Source organism: Galeopterus variegatus, unplaced genomic scaffold, assembly GCF_000696425.1.
Source record: "Galeopterus variegatus unplaced genomic scaffold, G_variegatus-3.0.2 Scaffold1569, whole genome shotgun sequence".
Lineage (NCBI taxonomy): Eukaryota > Metazoa > Chordata > Mammalia > Dermoptera > Cynocephalidae > Galeopterus > Galeopterus variegatus.
The window spans coordinates 346,043-360,207 of NW_007727680.1; the positions used below are offsets into that span (position 1 = coordinate 346,043).

At 44.5% G+C, this 14,165-nt stretch overlaps 1 protein-coding gene across 1 annotated transcript in view; it reads right to left on the reverse strand.

The window, feature by feature from the left end:
* The window catches only part of SERPINE2 (serpin peptidase inhibitor, clade E (nexin, plasminogen activator inhibitor type 1), member 2), a 38,457-nt gene that overhangs the window by 19,620 nt on the left and 4,672 nt on the right, over window positions 1-14,165 (reverse strand). Inside the window, exons 2-4 of the mRNA XM_008577719.1 lie at window positions 6,830-6,905; window positions 5,559-5,839; window positions 2,695-2,922 (exon numbers count right to left, since the gene is read on the reverse strand). Coding sequence (XP_008575941.1) covers window positions 2,695-2,922; window positions 5,559-5,817 — 487 coding nt within the window. The 5' untranslated portion in view covers window positions 5,818-5,839; window positions 6,830-6,905. The remainder of the gene's footprint in view (window positions 1-2,694; window positions 2,923-5,558; window positions 5,840-6,829; window positions 6,906-14,165) is intronic.

Genomic DNA, 14,165 nt, shown 5'->3' on the forward strand with positions numbered 1-14,165 from the left:
CACAGGGAGGTTAAGTAACTTGCCTGAGGCTACACAGCTAGTATGTGGCAGAACTGAGATTTGAACTCAGAACTGTTCTTTTAACTATTATGCCACTCATGGGATGCTGTAGAAATAAGTAGGTATTAACATAGAGAAGAGGGAGGAGAAGCATTCCAGGCAGCAGGAATGCACATGTGGGAGTCTGTGATAGGAGAGAGGATGGCGAGAAGGGGACTGGGACGAGGCCCGTGTGGCTGGGACACAAGTACTCTGAGAAGAAGCCGAGCCTGCAGGGTGGCCGGCAGGTCAGCCCCATCACCAGCACACTGCCAAGGGCCTCGGTGTTTGGCTCTCCCACTCTCTGTAGGGAAGGAACTATCATCTCCATGGGACGGACGTGGCAAGCTCCTGGACAGAGACTGTTTGAGCTCCAAGGTACCTCTGAGCTCTGTCATGGAGTCAAGTACCTTTCAGAGGGGGAGTTCACTCCAAAGAGGAAGTTTGGAAATTTGTGGGAGTGTTTTTGGATTCCTAGCAGTGGCCAGAGATGCTACGTGCCCTGCAGTGTTCAAAACAGTCCCACACGATGCATGCAGAACTGTCCTGCTTCTTGTGACTTTCAAGTGCCCCACTGGATATCCCTATTGATGAGAAACCTGCTTGTAATTATCTGAGCCCAGGACCTCACTCGTTTTTGCACATAAACACAAAGGTGTTTTGTTTTGTTTTGTTTTTTGCATCCTTTTAATGCACACTGGTACACTGAATTTGCCAGGAATGTGACTGCCATGCAAATCAAATGAGCCTGTACCTTGTTTTGCCTGGAAATTTATGAAGAGTTTTGCACTGTTTCAGAAAAAATTGAATAAGCAATGGTAACACAGCGTGTGCTTTTTGTGTCACCAGTGCAACATATCTGCCTCGGTCCACACTGAGGCTGTCAATTCACACTTATTCCAATAATCTGACTACTTTACTATATATTTGGGTGCAGCTGTACCTAAGGGTTTAGATATTGAACTACATATAAAATTTACTTTTGTTTTCCCTTGTATTACAGTTTGGTATTGCATTGATTTCTCTTAAATGTGTGTATGGGGCCGGCCCGGTGGCACACTGGAGAGTGCGCCGCCTGGGAGTGTGGCGGTGCTCCCACCGAGGGTTCAGATCCCATGTGGACACCAGTTCCCGCTCACTGGTTGAGCGTGGTGCGGGCGCAACACCGAGGGTTGCGATCCCGTTACCGGTCAGTAAAAAAGATAAAAAGGAAAAAAAAAAATGTGTGTATGCATACATAGGGTATATGATCTATGGCTTTCATTTCAGGATAGTAAAGGGAGTATTAAAAATAGTTCTTTACAAAGAAGGAGTTGTGTCTCACAGGGTGAAAAGCACTGCTTGTTGCTCTCCCTTCCCAGCACGTCCAGGGGCTTTGAAAACCAACAGGTGGTATAGGAACATGACTTAATATTACCATTCCATAGGGAAAGAAGGCTGAGTGGGCGCCAGGACGTGCCACAGTCACACAGCCATCCAGTCACAGTGTCAGGACCAGGAACCGGTCATGGTGCATTTGCTTCTGGTCACTCTTCTCAGGCCTGCAGAAACCCTCACATCTGCTGGTCTCCTGATCTCTCACAGTTTCAGGAAGGGAGTCCGGGTGCACGGTCCAGGTCCAGTTGAGAAGGGACGCCCTGGATTTACCAAAACCACCCTGGGTCTCCTCTACCCTCTCTGAGCATTCCTAATCTGCCTCTTCACTAGTTCCTCTTTTGGTGAAGGTAGATTGGGCATTGCCAGCCCCTCCCTCCGAGATTCTGATCCAGTAGTCTGGGGCCCAGGAATCTGCATTCTAAACATACTCTCCAAGTAATTCTGGTGCAGGAGCACGGGGAACCATGCTTTGAGAAACATGCCCTGAAAGGTTAGTTTTGCCCAAACATTGTCCTTGGGCTGCTTCTCCCTGTTGAGTCTCTTTTGCTTCAATTCTTGTGACTCCAACTCTCCTTTCTACAAAAAAGGCTCCCAAACCTGGATCTCTAGCCTTAACATCCCTCTGCTCTCATAGACCTACAGCTCCTTCTGAATGTTTCCACACAGGCCTCCAGTTTACATATTAACAGGTTTACAACTGACATTAGACAGTTCCCCCACTGAATGGGAGAGGAGACCCACATAAAAGAGTCATCATTACACCATGTGGAAGGGGCGATACTGGAGGAGTTTGCAAAAGGTGTGACATGCCAGTCACAACCAATGAGGGGGCAAGAGGCTGAGAAAGTAGAGAGAGAGATCAATCCCAGAGGAGGAGAAAGACATTCCAGGCAAAAGGAACAGTAGGTGCAAAAGCAAGATGAGATGAGCCAGGAGACCTTCAAGACAGGCAAGAGCTGTGGGCACGGGCTCTGGAGACCAGACGAGAGGCGGCCAGGAAGGAGAGAGTCAGAGGGGCTGGATCCCGCTGCGCTGCCCGCACTCCAGGGAGAAAACCCCCAAGGCGGACAGGGAACGGTCGGAGCAGGAAAGGGGAAGGAAGGTAGACTGAGCCCTGGGGCCTGCTAAGAAAGAAAAGAAAGACCAGAGTCCGCTGGGGACCAGGCACTTCTCAATGGAGGGGCCACTGGACTTGCAGCCACCACTTAGAATCTTAGAGTCGAACTCACCCTTTCTTTCACAAAGTGTAAAATCACACAAAATATTGTGGCCACTCACCCCTGGTTTCATTCTTAACCCAGTCATTGATGGAGTCACTGGCAAAGACTGGATCCTCAAAGTCCGCCTTCTGGACTTCACACTGAAACACATCCTTGTTCCTCATAACAAAAGGCACTTCCGTCTTCAAGCCATTCTTGACAAACATCGCATTAGCCACTGTCACGATGTCTTTATTCTTCTTGGAGACGATGGCTTTGTTGATCTTCTTTAACACTTTACCAACTCCTAAAGGAGAAATCAGGAAATACAGCGATATTTCCTAAGAATTAAGAAAAGTCTTTTTAAAGAAACCTTTTGTATTACATCAAATAAGAACAGCATAAACAGGTATATTTGAGTAGCATGAGACTGTCTTCTGCTTTCCCAGTAGCCTATTTCTTAAGAGGGGGGAGGTTAAAATCCAATCTAAATCCTAAAGTTCTTCAAAATTGATTGTGCTTCTCAATGCATTCCCAGCATCGACCTCGTTCCCCTGGCAGCCTTTCTGGGCACCAGGTCAGTGTGAAGGCTGGCATGCTCCTCAGTTGTGTGGCCGTGGGGGCGTACATCAAAGACAACTTCCTAATTCATTCTCTGTCTTTCTCCTCTAACAATCTTAAGTGCTATTTCCTATCCTGCCAAAGCTTTTAACAATGCAATTTCTTTTTTCCATTTTGGAAAAAAATGAATAAAATAAGCATTAGAAAAACTATGAAGAATAGCCATGTGCCACCCTCTAGAACAATGTGATTTTTACTTGACATCAAGCTCAGGAAGTAAGGAGATTAATTTTTGGCAATGTAAGTGTTATTTTACGTGAGCCCTTCTTACGTGCTCCATTTAGTTTCAGAGCATGAAACAGAGGAAAATAAGTTACAAGGATGAAACGTGTTTCTACAGAGAGCTCAAGTTACTAATCCTTCTTAGTCACTTAAGGTCTTTACAAAAAGACACTGTCCTAAAACCTCCTGCCAGAGTCACCTTGATGGTCTCCCAAAGAGCCAACTTGTCACTCTGGATGTGCATCTTCTTCACACTCCTTTCATAAGGGCATGGACCACAAAGAGGGGACCGTACAGGGCTTTACAGTGTGCATGGCCCTTTCTTAGACCTCCCACGATGAGTGCCTCTCACAACCATTCTGCGGGGCAGGCCCATTTCATGAATAAGGGGACAGCAGGCTTCGGAGGCTAAAAGACACCTCCAACGCCAAGTGCCAGCACCCAGCACCTGGCTAACACTGTGTCTTCCACACACCGTGGTATTTCCTGCAGGGAGGTGGTCAGGACAGAGCCTCCTCCATTGTCCCAAACAGCCTGCCTCCTTCCTCAATGGGTGCATCAGTATCATGAGATCTACGCCTCCTGGATGAATTTGTCATGCAAGCTCAAGTCACATTCTACAATAGGACCACTAGCCATTCAGAAGGGAGAAAGGGTGGAGTGGAAGTGGAGGTGTTGGTGGCCAATAGTCCAACATCATCAAAACCTCTATGACTTACAATTAGTGTGGCTCTGCACTGAAGGGAACAACAAAAACCCAGTGGCTATTTTGGAACTGTATCGGCTAACAGGGCCTGGATCACACTAGGAAAGGCCATAAATTTTAACAGTGATTCACTGTGAAGTTATAAATCACCAAGAGTTTTCTGCACATCCAACCAAGGGGCAGAACAATGTGTTCCAAGTATTTAGCCCTTCCACGCTTCCAACAGGTGAACAAACTGCAAACTCATGCAAAAGTTGAGTGCCACGTCACCAGAGCAGTGCTGTTAGGCACTGGGTGCCAAAAGCCTTGGAGGCTACACTGAGAACAGAGTCAAAGAGGGGTGCAGAGTGAGGCAGCAAAGGACAAGCACCCCCAGCCCTCTCATTGCACTCTCCCAGCTGAAGGCGCCAATGCAGTCAAGGTCCTTAGAACTTTATGACTAGCAGGTAGAAGACCACAGGGGACGGAAACACCCTTGTTTTCCAATGAAGTCACGAAGACCTACATGTGAAATGGGACTTGCTCAAGGTCACAGTGCATATCGGTGGCAAAAAAGGGCTTAGAAGCCAATCCTGTTCCCTGTGTAGTGCACTCATGGAAAAGGTAGGCAGGAGATAACTCTGGACAAGAACCCCTAAGATAAAACAAAACAACAGTGCCAGGAGATACAAGCCTGGACAGGTAAACAGGTCATTAAAAATAGGGTTTTCTTCCACTAAAACTAAACCTTTTTCATTGGGCCTTACTTTTTAAAAAAGTGTTTTAGCTTTTTAGTTTGAAATAATTATAGATTTACAGGAAGTGGCAAAACAATAAACAGGGAGGTCCCGTGTGCCCTTCCCCCAACTCTTCCCAATGGTACCATCATGGTATCAAGAAATTGCCACTGGTACAAGGTCCACAGAGCTCATTCTATGTGCACTCGTGTTGTGGGTGCAGCTCCACGCAGTCTTATCCCCCGTGTGCATTTGTGTGACCACGGGACAGTTCCTGCACCACAGGCTCCCCTGTGCCGCCCTCCTTAGCCACCCTACCTCCTCCCCTGCTCACATGTTTTCTAAGCACACTCACAACCACAAAGCACTTTAGCCCTGTACACCACAGAGGAGGGTGAGACAGGACGATTCCTTTCAGAGGTGAGAAGACTGGAGCGTTGACCTGAAGCCACACAGCTACAGAGCAGAGACCTGAGTCCAGTTCTCCTGACTTCCAGCACCCCAGCATCTGTCCTTCAGAAGAGACTGACCCTCAGCCCCAGATCGCCCCAGCAAAACCCCTCCTGGCTGCTGCACTTCTCAGGGTTGAAAGTAAAGACCAAGCAATGACCCTCCCGGGGCAGGCGTCCTGGGCAATGGCCCCGGCCAGTGGGTGTGGCACGCGGGGAGCACACGCACCGTTCACGCTGTACCGCATCACCGTGGTGAGCTCCTTCTTAGTCCTGCCGTCCGCCCCCAGCTGAAGCATCCCCAGGACCGATGCAATCCCATGGGGCGAAACCACGATGTTGTCATGAGGCCGTGACTTGATGATCTGATTGAAAACCTGGATCCCCAGGTCGGAGCCTAGTTCCTCAAGAGACAGAGGATTGAACTGGGAGCAGATGGAGGGCAAAGTCACCGTGGCCAAGAGGAAGAAGGGAAAATACCAATTCATGGTTCCTTCCGGCAAGGACGACCTGAAAAGTCAGACACAAGATTGTTTAAATTATACTTAATATGAACACTCTTTGGGGGACTACTTTGTACCCAGCTAGGTATACTTTACTGTACTCATCATAACTGAATGCCATGTTAATACAGAACAGCGCGGATTAAATCAGTCATCAATACACACCCCAGCGAGATGGGAGGGAGAGGAAGCAAACTTCCATTCGTTGGGTTCTTGCTCTGTGCCAGACACTATACTAATCATTATTTAATTCTCATAACCTCTCTTTGCTCAATTAAACCAATATTTATGAAGGGGCTACTGTGTGCCCGGCCCTTTTCTAAGTGCTAGGTATATGACTATCAATAAGATGGGCAAGACCCCTGTCCTCATGGGGCTTACATTCTAGAGGGGAGACAGAAAACAAACCAGCAGCAATAGAGAATGTGCAGAGAGGGATAAAGTCCACGATAATAAAACAAAGCGATGTGAGCGGATGAAGGGCTGGGGTGGGCTGCATTAGAGAGGGTCACCAGGGAGCCCCCTCCGCAGCAAGGACACAGGTGAGGAGGCCTGAGTGGTGGGAAAGGCCAGCCACGCACTGCTGGGGAAGGAGCTCAAGGCACAGGGGAGGCAGGGCCAGCGCCCCAAGGTGGGAACAGACTTGGTGTGTTGGAGGCCAGCGTGGATGTGAAGTGAAAGACGTGGAGGAGGGACAGGAGAGGAGTGGGGAGCGGAAGCAGAGCCCAGATCCCCCAGGGCCTGCAGAGCCTGGTGAGGCCCTTGGATTGCATTCTCAGGGTCACGAGAAACCACTGGAGGGTTTGAAACAAGGGAGTGAACCCCTCCGGTTGCTATGATTATCTTACAACCACACGTACTTGACTCTTTTACTGTAATCATATCACTTTTTTAATTAAACAAGTGTTAATTAAAATAAATTCAAGTGACAGTTTTAAAGCTACAATTGGGCAGAACAATTGGCAAATTCATGAATTGTGAGGATGGTGTTGCTTACCCAGATAGTCTCAATTACAGTGATTTGTTTTAAATAAGCTTCCTTCCTTGATTACCACTTACGGAGCTTTCTTTGGCTGTAACAAATAAGAGGTAGGAGATTTACATGTATTTATGGAAAAGCAAATACTTTCATTAAATAAGAACTTAACAGTGGCAGCTGGTAAAACAAAAGCAGAATCCATGATCTTGTTCATTTGGTCCCCCCCTCACAGGCCCGATCTCCTGCTAAGCACAAGTCTCCTATGGAGCCAATTTGTCCCTTTGTCAAGTACACTAACATGTGGGAGGCTGGGAGAGTTTGCAGAGAATAAAACAGAGGGAAGCCTTTTAAGAGACAGGTGACCTGGAGAGAGGGGAAAATAGCGTCTTTGTGTGCTCTAGGGAAAGAAAGGGCACAAGGACAGCACTGGACATAAGTGGCATCTGGTGTCTCCCTGCCTTCCCTTCTATACAATTTTTGTACTTCCCACCCTGGTAATAGAAGATATTCAATACTGCGGGATTAAATCCACTGGCTTATGAGTATTTTCTATTTTTATTAATTATTTTTCATTGCATCAATGTGGCTGAGAAAATGCAGTGGTGTTTACTGAGTGTGGCTAAGAAGATGCTTGTGTTGAGTCCTGAGCCTTCCATTAGTGCCAAACACTCTCCAAGGAAAGTGCCAAAACTGGGTTGGGTGAGGACTGTCAGCACAGACAGAATTCCCTACCTGGCTTCCCCTGCACACACAGGGCTACAAGGTAAGCCACTAAGGCCATCATTCAAGTTGATGTTGCAATTTTCTCACATACTGTGAAACAAGCACCTTTTTAAAAATTTCGAACATTCAGTGTTTCTCCAGAGCTTAATTGTAAAATAATTGCATAAACTCAGCCTGTCTAAATTCAAAACGTGTAAGTGACCTACATACGCTTCTACTTGGGCTTTACTCTGGCCAGCGTGGCCTATTTTGACTTTGGCACCTAGGACTGGCTCTGATACCATGACAATCCCCCGAGTTTCCTGGAGCCTGCTGGATGTTGGAGAGCTTCCAAATCCTGACTATGGAAGCTTTACTCATTTTATCTAAAAATTAGGAACTTTGTTTTCCCTTCCTCCCTCTCACTCACTCTTTGTTTCAGACAATAAATTTCCTCTTTAAAATTTAATATACCACAAAGTCACCATAAGTATTTGTGCATCTTTGTTGCACATGGTCAGATCCAGTGACTAGTGCCAACGTCACCTATCTCAACTGTTGGCTCTCGCAATCTAGCCTATTCTGGCATCTCCCTTCAGCACGCCATAATCTTTATTCCCCAAGCCCCTCCAAAGAAATCCTCCCGGATTAGCAAATGCATGAATAAATATTTCAACTGCACACTCACATCAGACTGGTTAAAGGACATCAGACTGGTTTTGCTTCTGGGAGCTTAAAGTCGATCCATTCAAATACATAAAGAACACAGTAAAACAGGGAGAAAGGATCAGTGACAGTGAGAAATCTAACAGCTCCGATGTATTGGAGGCAGCAAAGACAGTCCCCCAAATAAATAGTTATCTTACTGAGCAGAATTTTGCTTGGTTATGAGTTTTCGCTAAAAGAACAGTTTCATTATGAGATGGGGGAAAGCTGCCATGGGTGTTTTTTTGTTTTGTTTTGTTTTTTGGTTTCTGGGACTTGGGACATTTTTGAGGGATGTCTGTGTACAGTTTCATAACAGTGCATTGGGACAGTGTTACGGTTGTGCAGAACTTGGAATCAGAGCTATTTTTGATTGATGTTGTGGGCATAATTTTTCTTTGGCCTCAGTTTCCAAGCCCAAATGTTCACTTGTCTAAACTCACCTGGCTTATATGTGTCTAAGAATAAGCTTTCATTTCTCTCCAAAGATCAGTAGCCAGGAGAGTGGGTGTTGATCCTTAACTTACTTTTGGCTTGTGTAATTCCTAATAATGAAACACTGTCATGCCCAAACAGACAATATTTTACATGAAATAACTGTTGGTGTTCTCAGGTCTTGAAATAATCTCTAGAACAAGCAGATCCTGTAGTGGGAAGAACACAGTAACCTCCTGTTTATTTTCATTTTTAAGAGCAATTGCACTTTAAACTTTTAAAGAAAGTTTAGAAAAAGAATAAAACTGCTGCCCAGATGTATTGCACAGATCAATAGAACCATAAATCTGTTTAAGTGTTTCCATTTCTTGAATAATATTTTCATGACAGTTAAAAAAAAAAAGCCTCTAGTTTAGGCCATCATTGAGGAGATTATAAACCTATCAAAAAGCCATCGCCAAAGGCACATCCTTCCAAATGTTGGGTTTCTCTTTTCCCATGTACTTCTGGTTTCCCTTAGTCTAAACTTTTCTACTTTCCAGTGTGGAGTACGTTTCTGAAGTAATTGGGTACTGCATTGAGCTTTAAGCATGATTTAGTGTAGTAAATAATCAACTGGTAGTTTTCAAATGCCAGACTCAAAACATCTCTACATTTATAAATGCACCACTTGCTAATGGCAGACTAGGAACATGCTCTCTAGAGACCCAATGGCTTCAACCATCACCACTGCACAGGTGATGCTCAAGACTGCAGCTCAAATCCTCTGCTGAATTTCAGTTCTATACTTTCAACAGTTTGCTGCCTATTTTTACTCGACTGTAGAAAACTACTTTGGCCTGAAAAAAATTCTCCATTGGTGGACTATGGAAGGCCACTAGTCTCCAAAACTTACCAACTGTCCTCTTAAAGAGTTGTATTTTCTGTTGATGGCACTTGGTCTTTCCCAAGCCTGAGCTTTTGCTTTTCTCCCTGACTCTCCACCCAGCTGCAGCTGGTATGTTCCCCCCAACTCCTTCCATGGCCTGTGTGAAGCTTTTCCTGATTGTCCCAGATGGGGTTATTCACCCCCTTCACTGAATTGCTATTGCATTTTCTATCTGCACCTCTCATTTCAGTTGTTTTCAAGTATGTTTTCTTTCCTCCCCACTAGACTGGAAGCTCACAGAAAGCAGGGCCCTGGGACTTCAGAATCCTGGTGCCCACAGGGTCTAATTGAGGGCCTTACCACTGGTCATTACTAAATTAGAGGCTGACCAATGGATTAATCCAGCTGCTCAAAGGTTTGGTTTGGAATACAGAGCATTCTAAAAATATTTAAGCAACTAAAACTCAGATGTCACATACAAGTCTGGATTTAGAATTATTCTTGGGGAAAAATGAAAAAGAATAGAAGTTTCTGGTACCACTGGTTCCTTGCTCTCAAGGCAAACATCCTACAGAGCCATCACTTAGGGGCTGACATGTGCTTTCCAGGGTGTACCTGCTCTCACCTGCTGGCTGCCTCACTCACCTGACCTGTATAGGCTGCTCAGCGCCTATGACCAGACCCTGAACAGAACCAGGGCCAACCGACTAAACAATGGAGACCAGGATATCCAGTGACAAAAGATGAAGCTTATTTTCTACCTAATACATTCTTTTTTTTTTCCAACCAGGATATCCAGTGACAAAAGATGAAGCTTATTTTCTACCTAATACATTCTTTTTTTTTTTTTTTCGCAAAATAAAATAAGAGAGTTTACATATAACACTTGAGCAAATGATAAAAGAGCTGTTCTCTTTAGTATAACAAAAAAATTGTAGGTGAACAGTTTGATGGGAAAAATGCACTAGAAAGACTCCTCTGGCTACAGCTCTTAGCCAGATGCTTCACACCTGTTTTGGGAGGACCCAGAAGTATCTAATGAAGGGGAAGTACTGCATCCCTTCTCATTTTCTAAAAAATTGTTTCAAGTGATATATTTGATAAAATGTATGTATTTCCTGAAATATTATATCATGGAAGATTTCAAATATATACAAAAATATAATAAACCTGCAGTACTCAACATCCAGATAAAACAAAAATCAACTCATGACTTATTTTTTCTCAAATCAAAGAGTATTTTCAAGCAAACTGTGGGCATCGCATAATATTATTCAAAATCTTTTCAACATATATTCTAAACCTAAGGATTTAAAATATATATATACCCATTTGAATTAGAGAATTCCCACTTTTAAGGAAAGTGAATGTAATTGTCAGGCTCCCTTGAGGGTTCGCAATCTTGCCATGCATTTGATGTAAATATAACTGTGCACATGCGCCCAGGTGCTCCTTGGTTATTGTCTGATGTAGATGTGCATGGGCACCCATGTTTCCTGGGTTGTCTGACTTGCACCGAGGTATTCCTGGGTTATTGGACTTAAGTATAAAGGACAAGTGGCTCTGATCCACAGGGCCCTCCCAACCCCTGTACGCCCCAGGGGGGCCACAAGGAGGCTGTTACTGCTGCTGGAGGCTGTGGCCGCAAACTGTTGCTGCCAGGGCCCCCGGGATGCCCCGTGAGGCCACCACTGCTGCTGCTGGATCTGCTGAAGGCTGCTGTTAAGCTGCTGCTGAGGAAGCTAGGGACTGAGCTCATGTCCAAATGAAGCACATCAACTTTGCTGGCAGCCCCCGGGATCTTTTTCCAATTACCTAGCTCATGACCTATATGTGAGGGGTCTGGTGACCCAGCCCGCACAGGAGGGGTCTGTGACCCAGTCTGTACAACGGGTTTGAAGGGTCTGAACCCTAGCCTGACACCATTGAAAAGAAAAAAACTTTTTCCTTGGAACTTGTTTGTTGATGAAAACAGGTAACTTGTCCTGTAGATCCCTAGTCTAGATTTTGCTAACTACGTTCACGTGGTGCTGTTTAACAAGTTCCTCTGTCTTCTGTATGTCCTGTAAACTTGGAGTTAGATCTAGAGCAGAGGTCTGCAAACTATGGCCTATGGGCCAGATCTGGGCATACTTTTTGCTCTGCCTATGGATGCATGTGTGCTATTACAGTGAGGGGAGCAGACAGAGACGCCTAGTTTCAAGAGAGACCGCTTGGCCTCCAAAGTCAAAAATGCCTATTATCTGGCTCTTTTCAGGAAAAATTTGCCAACCTCTGCTCTAGAAGCTGATTAGATNAAATGATAAAAGAGCTGTTCTCTTTAGTATAACAAAAAAATTGTAGGTGAACAGTTTGATGAGAAAAATGCACTAGAAAGACTCCTCTGGCTACAGCTCTTAGCCAGATGCTTCACACCTGTTTTGGGAGAACCCAGAAGTATCCAATGAAGGGGAAGTACTGCATCCCTTCTCATTTTCTAAAAAATTGTTTCAAGTGATATATTTGATAAAATGTATGTATTTCCTGAAATATTATATCATGGAAGATTTCAAATATATACAAAAATATAATAAACCTGCAGTACTCAACATCCAGATAAAACAAAAATCAACTCATGACTTATTTTTTCTCAAATCAAAGACTATTTTCAAGCAAACTGTGGGCATCGCATAATATTATTCAAAATCTTTTCAACATATATTCTAAACCTAAGGATTTAAAATATATATATACCCATTTGAATTAGAGAATTCCCACTTTTAAGGAAAGTGAATGTAATTGTCAGGCTCCCTTGAGGGTTCGCAATCTTGCCATGTATTTGATGTAAATATAACTGTGCACATGCGCCCAGGTGCTTCTTGGTTATTGTCTGATGTAGATGTGCATGGGCACCCATGTTTCCTGGGTTGTCTGACTTGCACCGAGGTATTCCTGGGTTATTGGACTTAAGTATAAAGGACAAGTGGCTCTGATCCACAGGGCCCTCCCAACCCCTGTACACCCCACGGGGGCCACAAGGAGGCTGTTACTGCTGCTGGAGGCTGTGGCCGCAAACTGTTGCTGCCAGGGCCCCCGGGAGGCCACCACTGCTGATGCTGGATCTGCTGAAGGCTGCTGTTAAGCTGCTGCTGAGGAAGCTAGGGACTGAGCTCATGTCCAAATGAAGCACATCAACTTTGCTGGCAGCCCCCAGGATCTTTTTCCAATTACCTAGCTCATGACCTGTATGTGAGGGGTCTGGTGACCCAGCCGGCACAGGAGGGGTCTGTGACTCAGTCTGTACAACAGGTTTGAAGGGTCTGAGCTCTAGCCCGACACCATTGAAAAGAAAAAAACTTTTTCCTTGGAACTTGTTTGTTGATGAAAACAGGTTACTTGTCCTGTAGAGTTTCCCTAGTCTAGATTTTGCTAACTACGTTCACGTGGTGCTGTTTAACAAGTTCCTCTGTCTTCTGTATGTCCTGTAAACTTGGAGTTAGATCTAGAGCAGAGGTCTGCAAACTACGGCCCATGGGCCAGATCTGGGCATACTTTTTGCTCTGCCTATGGATGCATGTGTGCTATTACAGTGAGGGGAGCAGACAGAGAGGCCTAGTTTCAAGAGAGACCGCTTGGCCTCCAAAGTCAAAAATACCTATTATCTGGCTCTTTTCAGGAAAAATTTGCCAACCTCTGCTCTAGAAGCTGATTAGATTCAAGTCAATTTTCCTTTTTTGCAAGAATATTTTGTAGAGGTGTTGTAGAGAATGTTGGAATCAGCAGACAGTGGCTGACTCTCTTTGTGTGTTAACAGCTCCTCAGGATCACCGCCTAAGTGCCCTGTTTTATTAGGAGTTGCCAAATGATGGGTGCTATTGTAATTTTTACTTTCTTCATTTATTATTTGGAATATTTCTATAAAAAGAAATTTTCCATAATCCACTATTTGGTTACCCTGAGGTTCAGTTTGTGTAGCAAAGGCAAGATACATGCTTGATTCATTTTCTGTATGTAACAGTTCTCAAAGTAATTCAAAATGAATTGGTTACCCCATGTTCTTATGTGACCAGAGGTTTTTGTTTTGTTTTTGTTATCGTTCTGAAATCATGTGTTTAACATGTTTTAATTTAAGGGTCTTTATCCACTGCAAATATTATTCTTATTGATGCTCAAAACGAGTCTCTTGGGGGGAGGGGGGAGGGAGGGAAGAAAAGGAGGAATTGGTAAAGGGACACAAAAATCAGCTACATTGTATATTGATAAATTAAAATTTAAAAAAAAACCTCTTCAGGATGGTTCTTGAACTTTCTGATATGGCCCTATAGACTTGTTAACTTCCTTGTTTTCTGGTTTGACAAGATGTTCCTTGCTTATTTCATACAGTTCCTGTCCCAGGCAAAATCAGCCACTTCTCTGGGGAGCTCTGTTTCCTTTTAGTGGGAAATAGTATTTAGGGACCACAGCCTGAGAACCCTCATCTAGTCAACTCTAAATTAACTGTGGAAATACTGGGCAACAGCAATAAGGAAAATCCAAAATCCTTTACATCATTTTCTGGACTGTATCCAAATATTGAAATTCAAATTATGAGAGACAGACTGCTTACACAGTTTTACACAGACTGCTTACACATCATTTGAAAATCAAATTAGGAAAGACAGACTG